The 16,983-nt window shown below is 33.6% G+C and overlaps 1 protein-coding gene and 1 long non-coding RNA gene across 9 annotated transcripts; one reads left to right on the top strand and one right to left on the bottom strand.

Annotated features, from left to right (window-relative positions):
* Positions 1–4,477: 4,477 nt before the first annotated feature.
* LOC18094455 (uncharacterized) lies at positions 4,478–7,701 on the bottom strand. Of its 6 annotated transcripts, none has more exons than XR_002979640.2 (6): positions 7,603–7,701; positions 7,183–7,359; positions 6,904–7,003; positions 6,512–6,617; positions 6,331–6,400; positions 4,478–6,088 (listed from the first exon to the last, which is right to left on the bottom strand). It is a non-coding gene; the product is annotated as an uncharacterized LOC18094455 (long non-coding RNA). The 6 variants fall into 6 exon arrangements; XR_002979642.2 differs by lacking the exon at positions 7,603–7,701 and having other exon boundaries at positions 4,478–4,770; positions 5,805–6,088; positions 7,183–7,595; XR_002979643.2 differs by lacking the exon at positions 7,603–7,701 and having other exon boundaries at positions 4,478–5,875; positions 5,993–6,088; positions 7,183–7,595.
* Positions 7,702–16,633, top strand: LOC7467078 (uncharacterized protein At4g10930). Of its 3 annotated transcripts, XM_024592640.2 has the most exons (15): positions 7,702–7,853; positions 8,022–8,125; positions 8,337–8,422; positions 8,592–8,682; positions 8,909–8,958; positions 9,541–9,610; positions 10,272–10,381; positions 10,764–10,829; positions 11,243–11,814; positions 11,944–12,030; positions 12,190–12,265; positions 12,577–13,831; positions 13,948–14,022; positions 14,555–15,634; positions 15,822–16,633. In XM_024592640.2, exons 2-15 carry the CDS (start codon positions 8,048–8,050, stop codon positions 16,044–16,046), a joined length of 3,921 nt encoding a protein of 1,306 aa, XP_024448408.2. In that variant the 5' UTR covers positions 7,702–7,853; positions 8,022–8,047; the 3' UTR covers positions 16,047–16,633. The 3 variants fall into 3 exon arrangements, with proteins under 3 accessions (XP_024448408.2, XP_024448416.2, XP_052310414.1); XM_024592648.2 differs by lacking the exon at positions 8,909–8,958; XM_052454454.1 differs by lacking the exons at positions 7,702–7,853; positions 8,022–8,125; positions 8,337–8,422; ... (2 more) ...; positions 9,541–9,610; positions 10,764–10,829 and having other exon boundaries at positions 10,297–10,381.
* Positions 16,634–16,983: the final 350 nt, after the last annotated feature.

Below are 16,983 nucleotides of genomic sequence, written 5' to 3'. Positions count from 1 at the left end.
TTTTTATAATTGTTGTTTGCTTTTTCCTTATCATTTTTTTATTGAAATTTTTTATGTATCAAATTTGGTCCTCATTCTTTTGATTGTTACTTATTTTATTTGAAATAATTTATGAAATGTTAATTATTATTATTTTAATTTCTTCATCTTTTATTTTTTTTATTTTTTAGATTTGATTTCTATTATTTTGATTATTATTTATTTTATTTGAGATAAATTATGAAATTATTTTTTTTTCAATTTCATTCTCATTCAACTTTTTAATTTGTAAGATTTTTTCCTCATTATTTTAATAAACTTGAGAAAAATAAAACATTAATAAGTTATTTTCCAACTCATTTTTCATGACATAACCAAACACTGGAAAGTGTTTTCCAACTTATTTTCCATTATATTAATAAACATTGAAAAATAATTTACTTTTCCGGAATTCACTTTTAAAAAAAAAATATTTTCCAACAAACAAACAGGCTCCTCTATAAATACCAGATACATAACAATAATAACTTTTTTATCATTTTGAGTCAAGTCTCTATAATAAGAGTACAGTCAACGTAAGCTTCGAGGATCTAATTGCAATTAAAGTACGAGCCTGTACCTAATTTCTTCCTCATATCAGGTAACAGTGGGCCCAGCTCATGGTGTTTGCTACAGTAATTGTTCTGTTGATTACTTGTTTATAACTCTAGTGTTTGATACGCGGTTTTGGTTATTTAAAAATATATATTTTTTCATTTTATAAAATATATTTTTAGTATTAATACATTGAGATAATTTAAAAATATAAAAAAATTAAATCAAAAAATCAAAATTTTATAAAACATGGTTTTTAAAAACAAACGCATCAACATGAAGTGCAAGAAGCATATTTTGAATTTTTTCGGAAAAAAAATACAGTCCATGAAAAAAATATTTGTTTGGAACCTTGGCGTTTTGTTTTTTATTTATAAATATATTAAAATAATATTTTTTTATTTTTTTAAATTTTTTTTATATCAAAACGTTAAAACAATTAAAAAAACTAAAAATTCATTTTAAATAAAAATAAATAAATAAATTTTGCACAAAAAGAATTGTGAAAGGAATGCCAAATATGGCCGAGGAAGAAGAAGAAAATCTAGTTTTAATGGGGTGAGAGAGTGTGGGTGTCAACAAAATGGATGGGCCACTAAAACTGGGCCGAGGGAGTGCATGCACTGAGGGCTTCAGCTATAATCTTAGTGGGCCGAAAGGCATTAAATTAAAACAGGTACTAAAACTATTCTCACCTTGTTATTATAATTATATTATTATATTATATTATAACATACTCTAAAAGACGTGGGAAAAGTCGCTACGCCTTTTATTTTCATTGCACTTATATAATATAATAATAATAATAATAATAATAATTATTATTATTATTATTATTATTATATTATAATTATAACATATACTGCTCTTTTTTTTTTCGTTCTTTTTCCTGTTTGTTTTTATGCCTTCATGGCTTTTTTTTTTTGTTTTTTTCTTTGTGTTTTTTTTTATGAATTTTTTTTGTTTAATTTAGTTTGTTAATATTAAATTATTTTTTATTTAGTTATCAGGCTTTTATGACACGGATTCCGAGTTTGACGGGTTAACCTGGTTTGACGAGTTAACCCGAAATATTTTTTTTTTGCTTTTTTTCTTTTTAATTAATTTTTTTGTTTAGTTTAGTTTAGTTTGTTAATGTTAAATTTATTTCTATTTAATTATCAGACTTTCATGACACGTATTCCGGGCTTGACAGGTTAACCCAGTTAATTCTGGGTTAACCCGTCAATTTTTTTTCTATTTAGTTATCAAACTTTCATGACGCGAATCTCAGGTTTGACGAGTTAACCTGATTTGAAGGGTTAACCTAGTTAATTCAGATTTTTTATCTTTTTCTTCATTAGTTTTTTCTTCCTGTTGGTTTTTTTTCTTTGTTTTTTTCTTTTTAATTAATCTATTTAATTATCACACTTTTATGACACAACCTTACAGCCATACCCACATTCAAGGCTCTTGGATCCGGTGTTGTAACCAGACTCACTTAAACTTGAGTCATGTAAGTTTAATATTATTATTAATATTATAAATATTACTCTTGGGTCAAGTGTTGCAGCTAGACTAAAGGCTATTGGGTATATCTTTACTGAAAGACCTAACACTCTTAGATCTTAGCTTTTTTTGATGTTTTTTATGCAAGGAAAAAAAAATAACCTGTGGCGTATGCCTTTATTTTTTTTTCTTTTCCTTTTTAAGCATTTTACTGTGGACTGCACAGTGCAATCCACAGTGAAAAAGCTGATGCCTTTAGTTTTTTTTTTTTCGTCTTTTTGTCTTTTTTAATTATTTTTTTAATTTAGTTTCTTAATATTAAATTTTTTATGTTTAATTATCAAACTTTCATGACATGAATCCCAGATTTGACGAGTTAACCCACTTGATTCATATATTTTTCTTTTTTTTTCATTAGTTTTTTTCTTCATGTAGGTTTTTTTTCTCTTTGTTTTGTCCTTTTTAATTAATCTTTTTTTTTTACTTATATATTATTATAATTATAATTATAACATATACTAAAACTGCTTAGTGTTTCACTATGCATTGCACAGTGCATTTTATAGTGAAGCGCTGAGCTGTTTTTTTTTTTGTTTTGTTTTTTTCCTGTTTTTATTTAAATCTATTTTCTATTTAGCTATTACACTTTCATGACACGAATCTCAGCTTTGAGGGTTAACCTGATTTGGTGGGTTAACCCAACTGATTCAGATTATTTTTCTTTTTCCTCATTATTTTTGTTCTTCCGATTTCATCTTTTAATATTGTATGCAGTCCACGGTGAAAAGGCTGATGTCTTTATTTTTATTTTTATTTGCTTTTTATTTTTTTTCTTTTTATGCCTTTCACTGTGGACTGCACGGTGCAGTCCACGGTGAAAAGGCTAATGTCTTTTTTTTAAAATTAATTTTTTATTTAGTTTGTTGATATTAAATTTTTTTCTATTTAGTTATCAGACTTTCATGACACGGATCTTAGGTTTGACGGGTTAACCCAGTTAATTCAGATTTGTTTTTCTTCATTAGTTTTTTTCTTCCTGTTGGTTTTTTTTCTTTGTTTTTTTTAATTAATCTATTTAATTATCACACTTTTATGACACGACCTTGCAGCCAGACCTACATCCAAGACTATTGGGTCTGGTATTGCAGCTAGACCCATTTAAACTTTGGGTCATGCAAGTTTAATGTTATTATTAATATTATAAATATCACTTTTAGATCACGCGTTGCAGCCAAACCCAAGATTCTTGGGTATAGCTTTGTAAAAAGACCTAACACTTTTAAATTTTAATATATATTTTTTATGTAAAAAAAATTAACCCATGTAAGTAGTTTTAGTACTAAAACTGTACTAAAACATGCATGAACTGTGACCACCGTTACAGTTTGTTACTTTGTTTAAAAAGAAAAGGAGTTATTTTTCACACCAATCGTTTAGAAAACCTAACCTTATTTTTTAAAATATTGAAAATAATCTCGGAATTCAAGAAATCAATTGAAAATAAATCGAATTAAAAAAACGAAAGAAAAGAAAATGAATCTCAACCTTATAAAAGCATGTGTTTCCCTTTTCCTTTTCTTTTTCTAACAAAAAAACATGTTTTTTTATGAGACAAATTTTTTTAGATAAAAAGATATTATAATATTAGAAGCAAGTTTTAATAAAAAATCATGAAATGATAATTTTTATGCAATATATTTTTATCACCGAAGGTGGCTCTATAACTTGGAAATTAGAGAAATTAGGTCCAAGCTTTTACATCCTAAAAATATGAAATTCAACCTTTCTTTTTAACACCCTCCTCCCTACACACACAAACACATAACACAAACAAAAAAAATTATATGAACCTCTAAAACCTTATCTATAACAATCAAATATATTTTAATCATAATAAAAACTCAAAATCAAATAAAAAAAACAGATCCTTAATCTATTTTTCAAGCCTTGTTTGAAAAAAAAATCATTTTTTTTTATATTAAGATCAGTTAAATACACACCTCAGGTCATAAATAAACCTCCCTGGTTCAATTTCTTTGTTTTTTTAAATTAAATTTTATTTAATTATATAATAATAAAAATAAATATTCACTAAAAAGCTAAGATTTTTTTTTTAAAAAAACACAAACATGATGGGTTGCTATAATCTTATTTGAAAATAAACAAAACTTTTAATGGTATTTAAAAAATATCAAATAAAATATATTTTAAACTAATTTAAGAAATTAAGAAATTAATATATGTAATATAATATAATATACATTTACTTATTAAATTTTAAATTAAACAAACTTAAATCATGGGGGGGGGGTTTTTTCTGAACTTTTAAAAAATACACAGACACCATTATTTCTATTTGCAAGTAAAATCTTAACAATTATTTTTAAAATCTAATTGATTGACTTGCGCTTAACTGTAAGATCAAACATTTTTTTTTATAGAAAAAAGGTTAAATGTGCAGCCGTTTCCAACCCTGTTTTTCACATAAAAAAATTACATAACATTGGCAGAGGTACATATGGTAGAAAAATAAGGATCCGTTTCAAGAATAATGCCGGATATGTTGTTCAGATGCATAAAATATTCGAAGTCCATTAGCCAAGTCATTTTGATATCTTCTCGGAACCACAAGGACAAGGTAATCTACCTCTCTAGTCCAAAAAAAGAGACCTCCTAGCAAGATCAACCATGTCAGCTTTGCTTTTGCACCTAGCAAACAAAGATCAATTGATAACATATATTCCGAATATCCCACATGTATAGGGAAATCTAACATTGACAGGGGTTGTAATGTTATGTTCTAATTGCAGATTGCAGAAATAAAGTTATTAGGCAATAGACTTTCCTACGCAAAGAGAAAATTATTAGCTTTTTTAGGAATAAGAATAGAAGAGAGAGCATTCATCCAGTCATCATGGCATGGCATGGCATCATAAGAAACTGAATTCTTGGATCCTAAGACATCTCTTATTTTTAAATATATGTGGAAAGAAATGACAAAGAAGAAGAAATAAAAGACAAACACAACAATTTAACCCATTAAAATGCACCCTGCCAACTTAAACTGCAATATTTCTCTCATTAAATTCTCTTTCTTTTTCTTATTTGTGTTCTTTTGTGGTTGTCCTTCGAGCCCCTCATCTGTATTAGCTTCACTTATTCTCATTGGCTCAGTAACATGTTCAACTAGCAACACCATAAGACTACTCAAGAATAATAGTACTCCTATAATTTTTTTTCAGTTTAATCCTTGTCAAGTTTTAAAATAATGCACCTGGCCTACAGTCAATTTAGTCAAGAACCAATAAGTTAATCAGTTCGACCACAAAAAGAAAATCTTAAGACAAAGGTGCACTGAAGTGGACTGCAAGAGTTAAGGGGGGGAAAGACCTTGAATGCAAGGATCCTAGGAGCTGAAGAACAATTGAAGAAAAATCAAGCATGAGATCCAGGCAAAACGTTTCAAGTAAAATAGGCAGGTTTCTTTCACCATATTTGTCAAATAGCTACAGTGCAGGATTTAAAGCAGACAGGTTAATCTATTGCAAACCCAGACTCATCAAAATCATATGATTCTAGTCACTATTTTCTTAATATCATCGACTAATTGCTTTAGTTGGTTTGCCATTTCAACATGTTTCTCTATATCACCTATTCTATTTGAAAGATTTTTATATGACCATTAAATTTGTGCATGCAGTTTTCTTCTCCGGAACGAATAAAAGAGAACAGTTGTGCATCACCTGTATAAGGAACTTTTCCCCATAGTTCTTTTTAACTGCAGTCCTAAACTCATCTAGAAGCTCTGCATATTCTTATACCACAACAAATAACAAAACAAAAATCTCGAGATGTAGAATGATTTAAAATCTAGAAAAGAAAAGATGAAATATCAGTCGATTGGAAATGGAATAAAGTAAAATTACTCTACCTATAAAGTTACCCTCTTTTGTCCAAGCCTAATGTAGAACTCATCATTCAACAACTTCTCATTGTTTGTGCCAAAATCAATTGCTACAGGCAAGCACTGCATATATTGAATACAATTGGAAGGTTTTAGTAACTAAATAGCAAGGGCCAACTCATAGCTCTAGTAAGACAGTAATTGAGGCGTGTCTAAATAATATAAAAAATTAGTGAATGAAATTGTTGTGCATTTGATAGAAAATTTATCCCTTTTTCTCTGGAACCAGAAGCTTCCAAACTCATCCATCCAAAAACACAAAGAATATCAAAATCAAATATACCAGTGGTTAGAAAATGTCAAACCTTACTGCAAAGGGACGTAATCCTCCTAATGTTGTCTATAGAGAGAGTTTTCCTATTGGGATCGCCATTCCTTAACAAATGTAAAACAATCGCATCAATCAAATTAACGACGATCCACTCGTTAAGAGATAAGAAGTGGTATGCACATCCAATTTGTAAATAAATTTATGAGCATCAATACCTGGCAACCAAGATCCCCAAGCCCTAAGATACACTCACCATCAGTAACAACAATGACTTGGATATTTCTCTCCAGCCAATTCTTCGATGCTTTAAGAATATTGCCCCTGAAAAATCCATTTTTTGCTAAATACTCCATAATTGTTTAGAAAAGAAAAGAAAAAAACTACAGAAAATCCATGTAAAAAGGTGCACATGAATGAAAATGAACAAATGTTATTGTGATAGCAATTATTCAAGCATCATTGCAGGTTGTTGGAACTAAGGGTGTTGAAACACAATAGTCTGTACAATGGTTCTATTGGGTAATGAACTTCAAATGTATAGTCTAAATCTTTCCTTCTTAAGAGACGAGTTTCAAACTTTTGCAAGTATAATTTTATAATAATATACCATCCCATTATTTCAGCAAGAATGCAAGAAATTTCCCCAAGGCTTTCGAGTTGAAAAGTAGCTTTCATCTACTGCTCATGGCTGTTCTGTCCTTTAGCTCCTGTCAATCATGTATTCCTTCATCATAATTCATCACGTAAAATCTGGGCTATTAAAACAGAAAGCGAAAGGGCATACACCATAGAAGACAATTCTGTTTTCTTTTTTAAAAAAAGTTCATTTGTGCCCAATGACCCTAAAAAAAAAACCTAAAAGCAAAGCAAAGAAGAGATCAAAAACCTTTCTTCCTTGGATGACAACCGATCCTCGAAGGAAAAATCCCCACCCTTTTTCTAACACGGAGAGGCGATGTGTTTGGTGATGCATAACAAGGGCTGGCGATGGGTTTGATGATAGTTGGTGGAAAGGGAAGATCGACATGAGAGGAAAATTGTATGTTGGTGTCTGTCCCTCACCCTATTTTGAGACAAAAACACAAAAATGAAAAAAAAAATTATGATAACAAACAAGCCACGTTGCCAAGAACTCAACTGCACACACAAACCAAATATCCTGGGAGATCAATAAAATTATCAATGAAAAACACTGTTTAATCCACAGTGTGCATAGATTTCTTGATCTGTTTTAGTGTTTTTTTATAGAATTTACAGTGTAATGTAAGTGTAAGTGCAAGTGTAATAGTAATTTTAGGGCTCTTACTACATAATCAATCCACTTTCTAATTCTGGACCCCAAAACCTCACTTTTGAACTATTAGGCCCAAACTAGGTCTCAGAATAAAATAGCTCGTTTTGCTATTCAAACGAAGTCAACAGAACCCAAAGAAATAAAACGTTTTGGCATTTCAATTGTGCGAAACCCGCAAAGGGTAAAATAAAAATAAAAATAATCAAATAAAAATCTCTCTGTCTCCTGCTTCTTTAATGGCGCTTTCTCATTCTCACTCACAGGTGATCTCTCCTCTCTAATTTCCCTTTTTGCCCTTCCGATTACTCATTCTTACTCACTGATCTTCGAAGTAATGTTTTCTAATCATTTAATTCATGTTCCCTTAGCTTATTATTCTTGTTATTATCTAATCGCGTCTTAATTTTTTAAAATTCTGGTGTTTTCTTTAGATTTTTTAATTATTATCGAGATTATTATGATAATGGAGGTGGATTTTGTTACAAGTGGAATATTAGAAGAAGAATTGCCTCTTGAAGTTGACGAGAATATTCATGTAAGTTTCATTTTATTTTAACTCACTGATTTATTTTAATATCGATTTTTTTGGCTATTTTTTTTGGATTTTCTAGTTTTGAGAGCTGAAATTTCTGTTTAGAAGCATGAATTAGATGTTTTTTTCGTCAAAATTGCTGCTGCTGCGTATTATTATTATTATTTATGTTAGCCAATAACATAAATATTATTTCCATTTTTATAATTTGCAGGATAATTATAATTTTGAGGGCGAAAGATGTGGGATATGCATGGATATTGTTATTGACCGGGGCGTTCTCGATTGTTGCCATCACTGGTACATGTTATTTTATTATTATTAATTCAACTTCTTTCTTGCTATTTCGTTTTACTAGAGAGAGATGAAAGTTTTGAGCTTTGGTTGAGTTTTTTGTTAGATTAAGCAATTGCACTGAATGAATGCGCAGTGAAGATGATCACTTGGGTTTGTTTTGGGAATTTTTCAGGTTTTGTTTTGGTTGCATTGACAATTGGGCCACAATCACGAACCTTTGTCCACTCTGTCAGAATGAATTTCAGTCTATTACATGTGTTCCGGTGAGTGATTTAAGATTTTGTAAGCATTACCCCCCCTCTCATTTTACAGTAAATTTTGTTGTTTTTCAAACGACTTGAGAACTTTAGTCGAGGTATATATCCATCTTTTGTTTCTTATGAATTTAGTAGCTTTATTAGGTTACTTGGTTCTAGAAGTTTTCTTGAAACTATCTATATCCAAACTTTGTGCAATCTGATGCGTGACAGTTTCTGTTTGCTAATGAAGGTATATGATACCATTGGAAACAACAAAGTTGATGAGGACTCACTTTCCAGGTAGTACTAGTAGTAGTATATGCTTTGCGTGTTGTTGGTATTTCTTCCTGATTGGGGTAGGCTCCATTTTTTCATGTTTGGTATTTACCGGCATTGCATCCTCACACTTAGGTGTATACTTTTCTTATCAATCAATCAGACATGATTTTTAAGTTCAGTGGAAGCAGCACTGTTGTTGCAAGTTGCAACCTTACAATATTAAGGTAGCTTCATATTTTGTCTAATTGATCTTTCTAATTGAAATAATCGCAATCCACATGAAGCTCCTCCTATTGGAGATTAATTTGGACCCCTGAAAGAGTTGTCACTCAGATTAACAAAGCCATTTTAATTATAATGTTTAAGATCCTTGATCCATTGCATCATCTATTATTCTGTGTTTATCAACATTCCAAATAATACACAAGTATGCAAGTTACTGACATACTGCTATTTCACTCTTTACCTTCTCATTTGTGATTGATTTTTGTGATTCAGTGCCGACATCTGGGTAATATTTAGCAGCAATTGAGAACTGAGGATTTGCTTCTGTTTAGGTTTTTCAGCAGTGATTGATTCATGTTTCTGTTATCTATGCTGCAGAGATGATGATTGGTCTATTGAAGGGAAGAACAACACTCTCTCCTTTCCATCATACTATATCGATGAAAATGTAATTATCATCCATATGTTATCATTTTGAGGTTTTAGAGCTAATTACTGATCTGAAGTCTGAACCTGTTTGAGACTTGTGAACTTGTGAGCTAATTTATACAGAGTGACTTCCTCAGTCAGGGTTAGTAACAAGATCGCATTTGTTTGCTCGAACTTTGCCATGCCATCAAATTTGCAAAGTTGATTTCAGCTGTTGATGCTCTAAGCTGGTAGCATTAGATGTATACAAGTTATTTATGTTGTTGGTTCAAGCCATTAGACTTCACAAATTGATATGTTCATCTGGAAATGGTTTATGCTCAAGGACCAAGCTTTTTCTGTTTCCAGATTAAATGCTACATGCAAAATGATTATACATGTTCGAAACCAAATAAGACATTCATATAAAATTGCTCAGTTAATATTTCTAGCAGTTGGCTAGGCCCTTTCCTTCGTAGTTCGTAGCATATCAGCTTATGGAGAGGGGGCCAGTGCCTAGCATAAACAGAATCAATCCAAGCACTTCAATGCTTTTGTGTACAAAAATTTCTTGGGAAAGTCGGTGATATTTCAGAAACCAAGACAAAGTTTCATATAATTAGAGTTTTTATTCTATACAACTCGAATTCATGTGTCATTGTAATCACGATATAATTCTTATGCACTTTATCATTTTGTAGGCAGTTATCTGCTTGGATGGAGATGGCTGCAAGATTCGAAGTGGATCAGCAAATATTGAGGAAGAATCTAATCTCGATACCTCTATTGCTTGCGATTCTTGTGACATTTGGTAAATTTTTATCCCTAAGGTTGTGCGTGATTTTGGGTTGAAGTGGGTTAACATTTAACCCCTCCTTAACCTTGTTTAGTAGCTCTAACACCCTTAACACTTAACCCCTTAACATTTAACCTCCAATTCTTAACACCGAACCAAACGCAACCTAAGTGATATTGTTTAGGTATATTTTATATATGTAGGTTGATGTGTTTAGAAATTCTACTTCACTATGTAGCTTATAGTGAGAGAAAAAGTTTTAGATGGTTGATTTTTTCCTTTTACTTTGTTAAAGGAGTCAAAAGGTAGCATTTAACCTGGATACATATTGGGTATGACAGCTTAGAGCCCTCCTAGAAACAAATTAATTCTCCTACGCTTTCTTGTCATACAACAGGTATCATGCTTTTTGTGTGGGCTTTGATGCTGAAGGGACATCAGAGGATACATGGTTATGCCCGAGGTAAAACTATGAGGATGATTATTTAATTAGGCAGTGTTGGGATGTGACTTTGCTATGTCAATACAGTCCTATGACTTTTTGCTTGGAGCTATAAACTATGGTACTCTGAAGAAATGTGCTTCTTCTATACATAGAAAGCATGTTATGTATATAAAATGAAAGTTGAGTATGCTGCAATTGGCTTTTAGTACTTGTGGAGTGCCTGCAAGGGGTTTTGAATAACCCTTTCTAATGTTTTGTTAGGTGGGCATCTGGTGATGTTCTTCTATTATATCATTTTATTTAAGCTTTCTATGATCAGTCTACAGACATCTGATGCTCTGATGTAGATTTCTAAGCTTGGACTCAGTTTTACTTAAGCCTAGGTTCCTCTGTGTCATTTGCTAATGCATCATGTTTTTGGTTTGATGCAGATGCACAGTTGGTGAAGTGCCACAGAAATCTGATGTTGCTTCGCTACAGAAGCCAAACAACCAGTGTTATTCAGAGAATTCTCACAGTAGTAGTTTTGCTGAGGCTGAGGCTGCTTTTTCTGGAAAGATGTCTGTATCTATCGCTGATGCTGGAGAAACAGCTGTTGTTGTCTCAATGGTTGGAGGCACTAAATGGACTGAAGAACCAAGTAAACCAACCCTTGAAGTTGATGAGGACCTGATGGATGATGCAGTTAAACCTGATGGCAATAGCTACAAGGTAGAAAGACAATCTAGCAAAAAGACTGATGTACAACCAACCGTGGAGGCACCGGAACTTGAACTGTCCTTATCGTGTGATGCATCCTTCAGTCACCTATCTACTTCCTTGGTGCTTGCTGAGTTGAAGACCATTTGTGATGATGGAACAGTGAATGAACCAATTATTGGTGATGGTGTTAAAAATTCTTTGAGAAAGTTGTTTAATGATTCCCTTGCCAGAAACAAGCTGTCTGGAAAGGAATCTAGTGAAGGTCTTCATCTTGGTTTATCTTTGGGCTGTTCTTCATCTGGTAATTATGCATGTGTAATATTTGTTCATCTTTCCTTTTCATCCACACAATAAAACATAAGTGATAGTTTTGTCTCTTTTGCATGCTTGAAAGTGTCTAATTGCAAGATTGTTTTTGTGCTATTAACAGGTTACATTAAGACCAATGAAACTGAAGATCAAGGGACCATTGAAGTACAACAGCAAAGTCTTTCTGAAGAATCTTTGCTAAGAAGAGGTATTGAAGAGACTGTTTCAAACATTAAAAGGAATCCATCCAGACCAATATTTGGCTGTGGAAAGTTAAATGAATTTCTTGTAGGAAACTAGTTCACATTTTGTTGACATTTGGATATGTGTATTTCATTAACTGTCCTATTTCTAAAATGTTTTTCAGATGAGAAGATTCTACCAGTTGCTAATGAGGAGGCCATGAAAATTATTGGTGTGAAGAGAAAGCATGCCACTTGCAGGTTACTTGAAATTGAGTGTTTTCATCTTTACTCACTATTCATGTTCACTAACTGGGGGTCAAGTGTTGTTTGACTTTGTGCTTCTCACTCAAAGTAACTCTTAATTATCGTCCCCCTCCCTCTCTCTCTTTGTGTCCCAAAAAAATATAACAGAAGAAAAGAATCACTAAATTAAAAAAAACAGGCAATAAGTAGTTGATATACTGGTTCACTGGCTTTTGTCTTTTAAGATGAATACTCCTTTCAGTAGAAGTTTGTGCTGTTGATCATTTTTGTCTTGTTCCTTTTCTTAAACTCTTGTTGGTTATTAGTGATGATGCTGTTAAGACTGCTGATGATAACGAAGACAATGCTAAGAATGAAGCTGCCGTTCTTGCAAAGAAGACCAGAGTCAGCAGGAAGTTGCAAATAACTCCTAAGGGCCAGGACAGTGCATTTCTTCCAGAAGATTCCCAAAAGTGCCCCGCCAAAATAGCAGTTCTAAAAAATGTCAAATTAAAACGATCTCTTGAAAAGCAAGATGTCACTTCTGATATAATGAGTGTGGTTAAAGGGACTGGTCGTAGGACTTTGAAGGGGCTTGCTCACCAGAGTCCTCCAGATAAATCATCAAAAGAAGGGGAAAATGCAGCGGGCTTGAGAGTGAAAAAGATCATGAGGAGAGCTGTGGAGGACAAGGAATCATCTGTTGTAGTTCAAAACCTTAGAAAAGAAATAAGAGAAGCTGTGCGTAACCGATCTTCTGATGAAATTGGGGAAAACCTTTTTGACCCAAAGCTTCTTGCTGCCTTCCGAACTGCTGTAGCAGGATCCACAGCGGAACCAGTGAAGAAGTTGCCCCCTTCTTCTCTGAAGGCAAAGAAGTCCTTGCTGCAGAAGGGTAAAGTTCGTGAGAATCTGACAAAGAAAATATATGGAGATTCTAATGGAAGAAGAAAACGTGCATGGGATCGAGACTGTGATGTTGAATTCTGGAAGTATCGCTGTATGAGGGTTACAAAGCCTGAAAAAATTGCAACTTTGAAGTCAGTTCTTACTCTCCTTAGAAAGAATCCAGAAGGCTCAGAGATGGATCAGGGATATGAATTCCAGGAGACCAATCCCATTCTTTCAAGATTATATTTAGCAGACACATCTGTTTTTCCAAGAAAGGATGATATCAAGCCTCTCTTAGCTTCTACAACTACAAGTAACACTGAACAGAATAAAGCTCAGGAAATTTCAATGGATAAAGTTCGGAAGCTATCTCCTGATGATCATACTCTTAAATCTGCAGGAGCAAATAAAGTATCATCAAAGCTTGTTGTGCCTTCAATTCATGATAAAGGGCTTAAGGATAAAGTTCTCAGCACAAATTGTCAGCCTGCTTCTAGCAAAGCACAACCGGGTGGATTTTCCAAAGTCAATTCACAGAAGGAAAAAGGTGCTCAATCTGATGATAAAAGGATGGATAAAAGAAAATGGGCCTTGGAGGTGCTTGCAAGAAAAAAGGCAGTTTCAGGTAAAACTGCAGCAGATGAAAAACAGGAAGACAATGCAGTGCTTAAAGGAAATTATCCTTTACTCGTATGTACCCCTCTCCCCCTTAAACCAGTTTTTTCTTGCTGTTTGATTCTATATGACATTCTGCAAACTGTTACTCATGCTTTCTTATTTTCCCCTTCCCTGGTTGCTGTGAGCAGGCTCAACTGCCAATTGACATGAGACCGGTGTTAGCATCCTGTCGCCACAATAAAATCCCCATATCGGTTAGACAGGTATGCAATGCATTGTGTGCCTGCTTTTTCGTAACTAAGCTGGTTGTTTTGCATGGACAATAAACTTTTCTGGAGTCATGCTTTAGGTTTGCTCTTCTATGGAAAAAAGAAAAGAATTTGCAGAAGTAGGCTATGTTTTCTGTTTAAACTTGAACTGCCCATTTGGAAAGATGGTATGATGTGGATAGACCACATTATTGTTTCCTCAGTTTGCCATCATTCAAACACCTCTGCCATCACCAATTTGCTACTCTTGTTACTCAGTGCCCTAGCCTCCAGAACTGTGTGTTGCCTATTCTTCAGCAGTCAAATTCTCACTTCTAGGAAATCCAATTGGGTTGTGGAGTTGGCAAAATTTAACTTCGATTTGGCTGTTTCACGTACCAAACTTGTACTGAACACGAAGTTCTCTATACTCATCCATTTCTCAACCTCTAATTTTTAAGCTCACACTCAAATGGTTTTCAGATTTTTCACCAAGTAACTGTGTGCTTGGCTGTACTTTGGCTAATTCCAATCTCTTGTTGTACAGACACAACTTTACCGACTGACAGAGCACTTCTTGAGGAAAGTAAATCTGCCAGAGATTCGCAAAACTGCAGAAACAGAGTTGGCTGTTGCAGATGCAATTAATATTGAGAAGGAGGTTGCCGACAAGGCAAACAGCAAAATAGTATATTTGAATCTTTGTTCTCAGGAAATAATGCGTCACTCAGATGACAGAAAGTCCAATAGAGCCACGGTATCAAATTCTTCACCATCTGCAGTCACTGTTGATAGATTAGAACAAGATATCGATGAACTTCCAACGGATCCTGCAGTTTTAGATGCATTGAGAAATGCAGGACTCTTATCTGATTCTCCTCCAAGTAGTCCCCATCATAAAATGGAGGTTTCCAATGAAGTAGATGATTCCTCAATGCAGATCAAAGAAGAAGGGCCTGATAATGTATTTGAAATGGATTCTCATCCAGATGTTGATATATATGGTGATTTTGAGTATGATTTAGAAGATGAAGACTACATTGGTGCTACTAATTTGACAGTCCCCAAGCTAATAGTGGAAGAAGGCGAGTCAAGGATGAAAGTAGTCTTCTCCACTCTTAAATCTGAAATGCCGAACAATTTTCAGGATCTTGAAGGTTGTTTGACTTTGGGGAATAATGAAGAACTCAAGGACTCTGCCTCCTCGCCAAAGATTCATGTTGATGCAGGCATCATCAGCACAACCATGGAGGGTGGAACTAATAGGTCTTGTGCTGATTCAGAACCTCTACCTGGCGAAGAAGGTGAAGAACCTTCTCTTGCAGAATGTGATGAACTATATGGTCCAGACAAGGAGCCTCTGATCAACAAATTTCCAGAAGAAGCATCTAGAAATCTACATGAGCTGACTGACCCTGAGGCTTCAACTAAGCACAAAGGTTCGGGAGAAAATGAAAATAATTCATCAAGACAAGATGGGAATACCAATGCGACCTCTGCTGGTCACACTTGTGATGGAGAAACCACGTGTGACCATTCTCAAACAGCTGAAAGTGGCCGTAAAAAGGATAGTTCTAAGACTAACACTAACAAGCAGGGTGACATTATCAATTCTGTTTCTAAGAAGGTACAAGTTGATCTCAACTTCTCTTCTTTCCTTGTCTTTTTATTTAGTTACTTCTTTTTTAATGAAGGTGTGTTACAATGCTGTGGATGCAATGAAATTCACCGGAGGACATAAGTTTTCAAATCTGTGTACTATTATTTTCCTTGCAAACCTACTTCTGTTGACTGGTCATTCTAACTCTGTATAGGTTGAAGCGTACATCAAAGAGCACGTCAGGCCACTGTGTAAGAGTGGCATAATCACTGCTGAACAGTATAGATGGGCTGTGGCAAAAACTACTGATAAGGTTATGAAATACCACTTGAATGCGAAAAATGCAAATTTCCTAATCAAGGAAGGTGAGAAGGTGAAGAAACTTGCTGAGCAGTATGTTGAGGCAGCACAGCAAAAGGAAAGAAGTGATTCTGTATGACTAACCCTTGTCTTTAGAGCTTCTGCAGCATGTTTTTGTTCTCCAGTCCAAGTATTATACCCATGACTATGGGATCCAACTCAAGTCGTTGTTGATACTGCTCTTGTATGCACCGAAATTTGAAAAATGTGTTCAAGCAGGAGGTTTTGTTTCAATGTCTAGCCCATTCGATCAGACTTTACCAATGGTGATCCCTTCTTCATCTGAGCTACTTGTCCCTGGACAACAGGAGATGGAAAATGCAAACACAACTAATTGATTACAGTCAAAACAACAGAACTGGATCTGCTTGGAATTTTGGACCCAAGCATCCACAGATTTATTTTATCACCACGGTCACTTCACAAGAACTCCAAAAAACAAAGAAATCTCTCCTGCAAGGGAGATGTATGCTGTAACAGATGCAGACATGACAATTCCGAAACGAAGAAGAGCTGGTTATGCGATGCAAATCATTCCAAATGCATGGCATAAGCTCAGTGTTTCGTTTGTGTTGATTTCATGAATGTGTTGTATGTTTTGTATCATGTATATCTGCCAGTTGAAACAAAGTCAATTCGGATGAAACGAGTTGGGTTTTCTCCTTCTCTTCTTGTCTCCTTGAAGGCCAACGCAATTTTCACACAAATGTCTCGAATGAAAGTATACACTTCTCTTTTAGAGACTATCCGTGGTGGTTTTTTATTCTTGCATAAGCACGTAAAAAATAAAAAATAAAAATTGTTTGGTTAGTGAGGTATTTTTTTTTTTCAATGGACGTGCATTTTAAATTTTGGTTTTATAGAAGTTAAAATAGTTTATTTTTATTTTTAAAGATCTAATTTTTATTTATTTTACATATAAAAATTTATTTCTCAACACTTGTTTTTTTTTTTAACCTACCGCAGGTACAATGCTAAACACAATGTTATAAGCCTAGATAATTTTTGAAAAAAAT

This window comes from Populus trichocarpa, chromosome 1 (assembly GCF_000002775.5).
Source record: "Populus trichocarpa isolate Nisqually-1 chromosome 1, P.trichocarpa_v4.1, whole genome shotgun sequence".
In the NCBI taxonomy this organism is placed as follows: domain Eukaryota; kingdom Viridiplantae; phylum Streptophyta; class Magnoliopsida; order Malpighiales; family Salicaceae; genus Populus; species Populus trichocarpa.
This window is presented reverse-complemented; position numbering and strand designations above follow the sequence as displayed.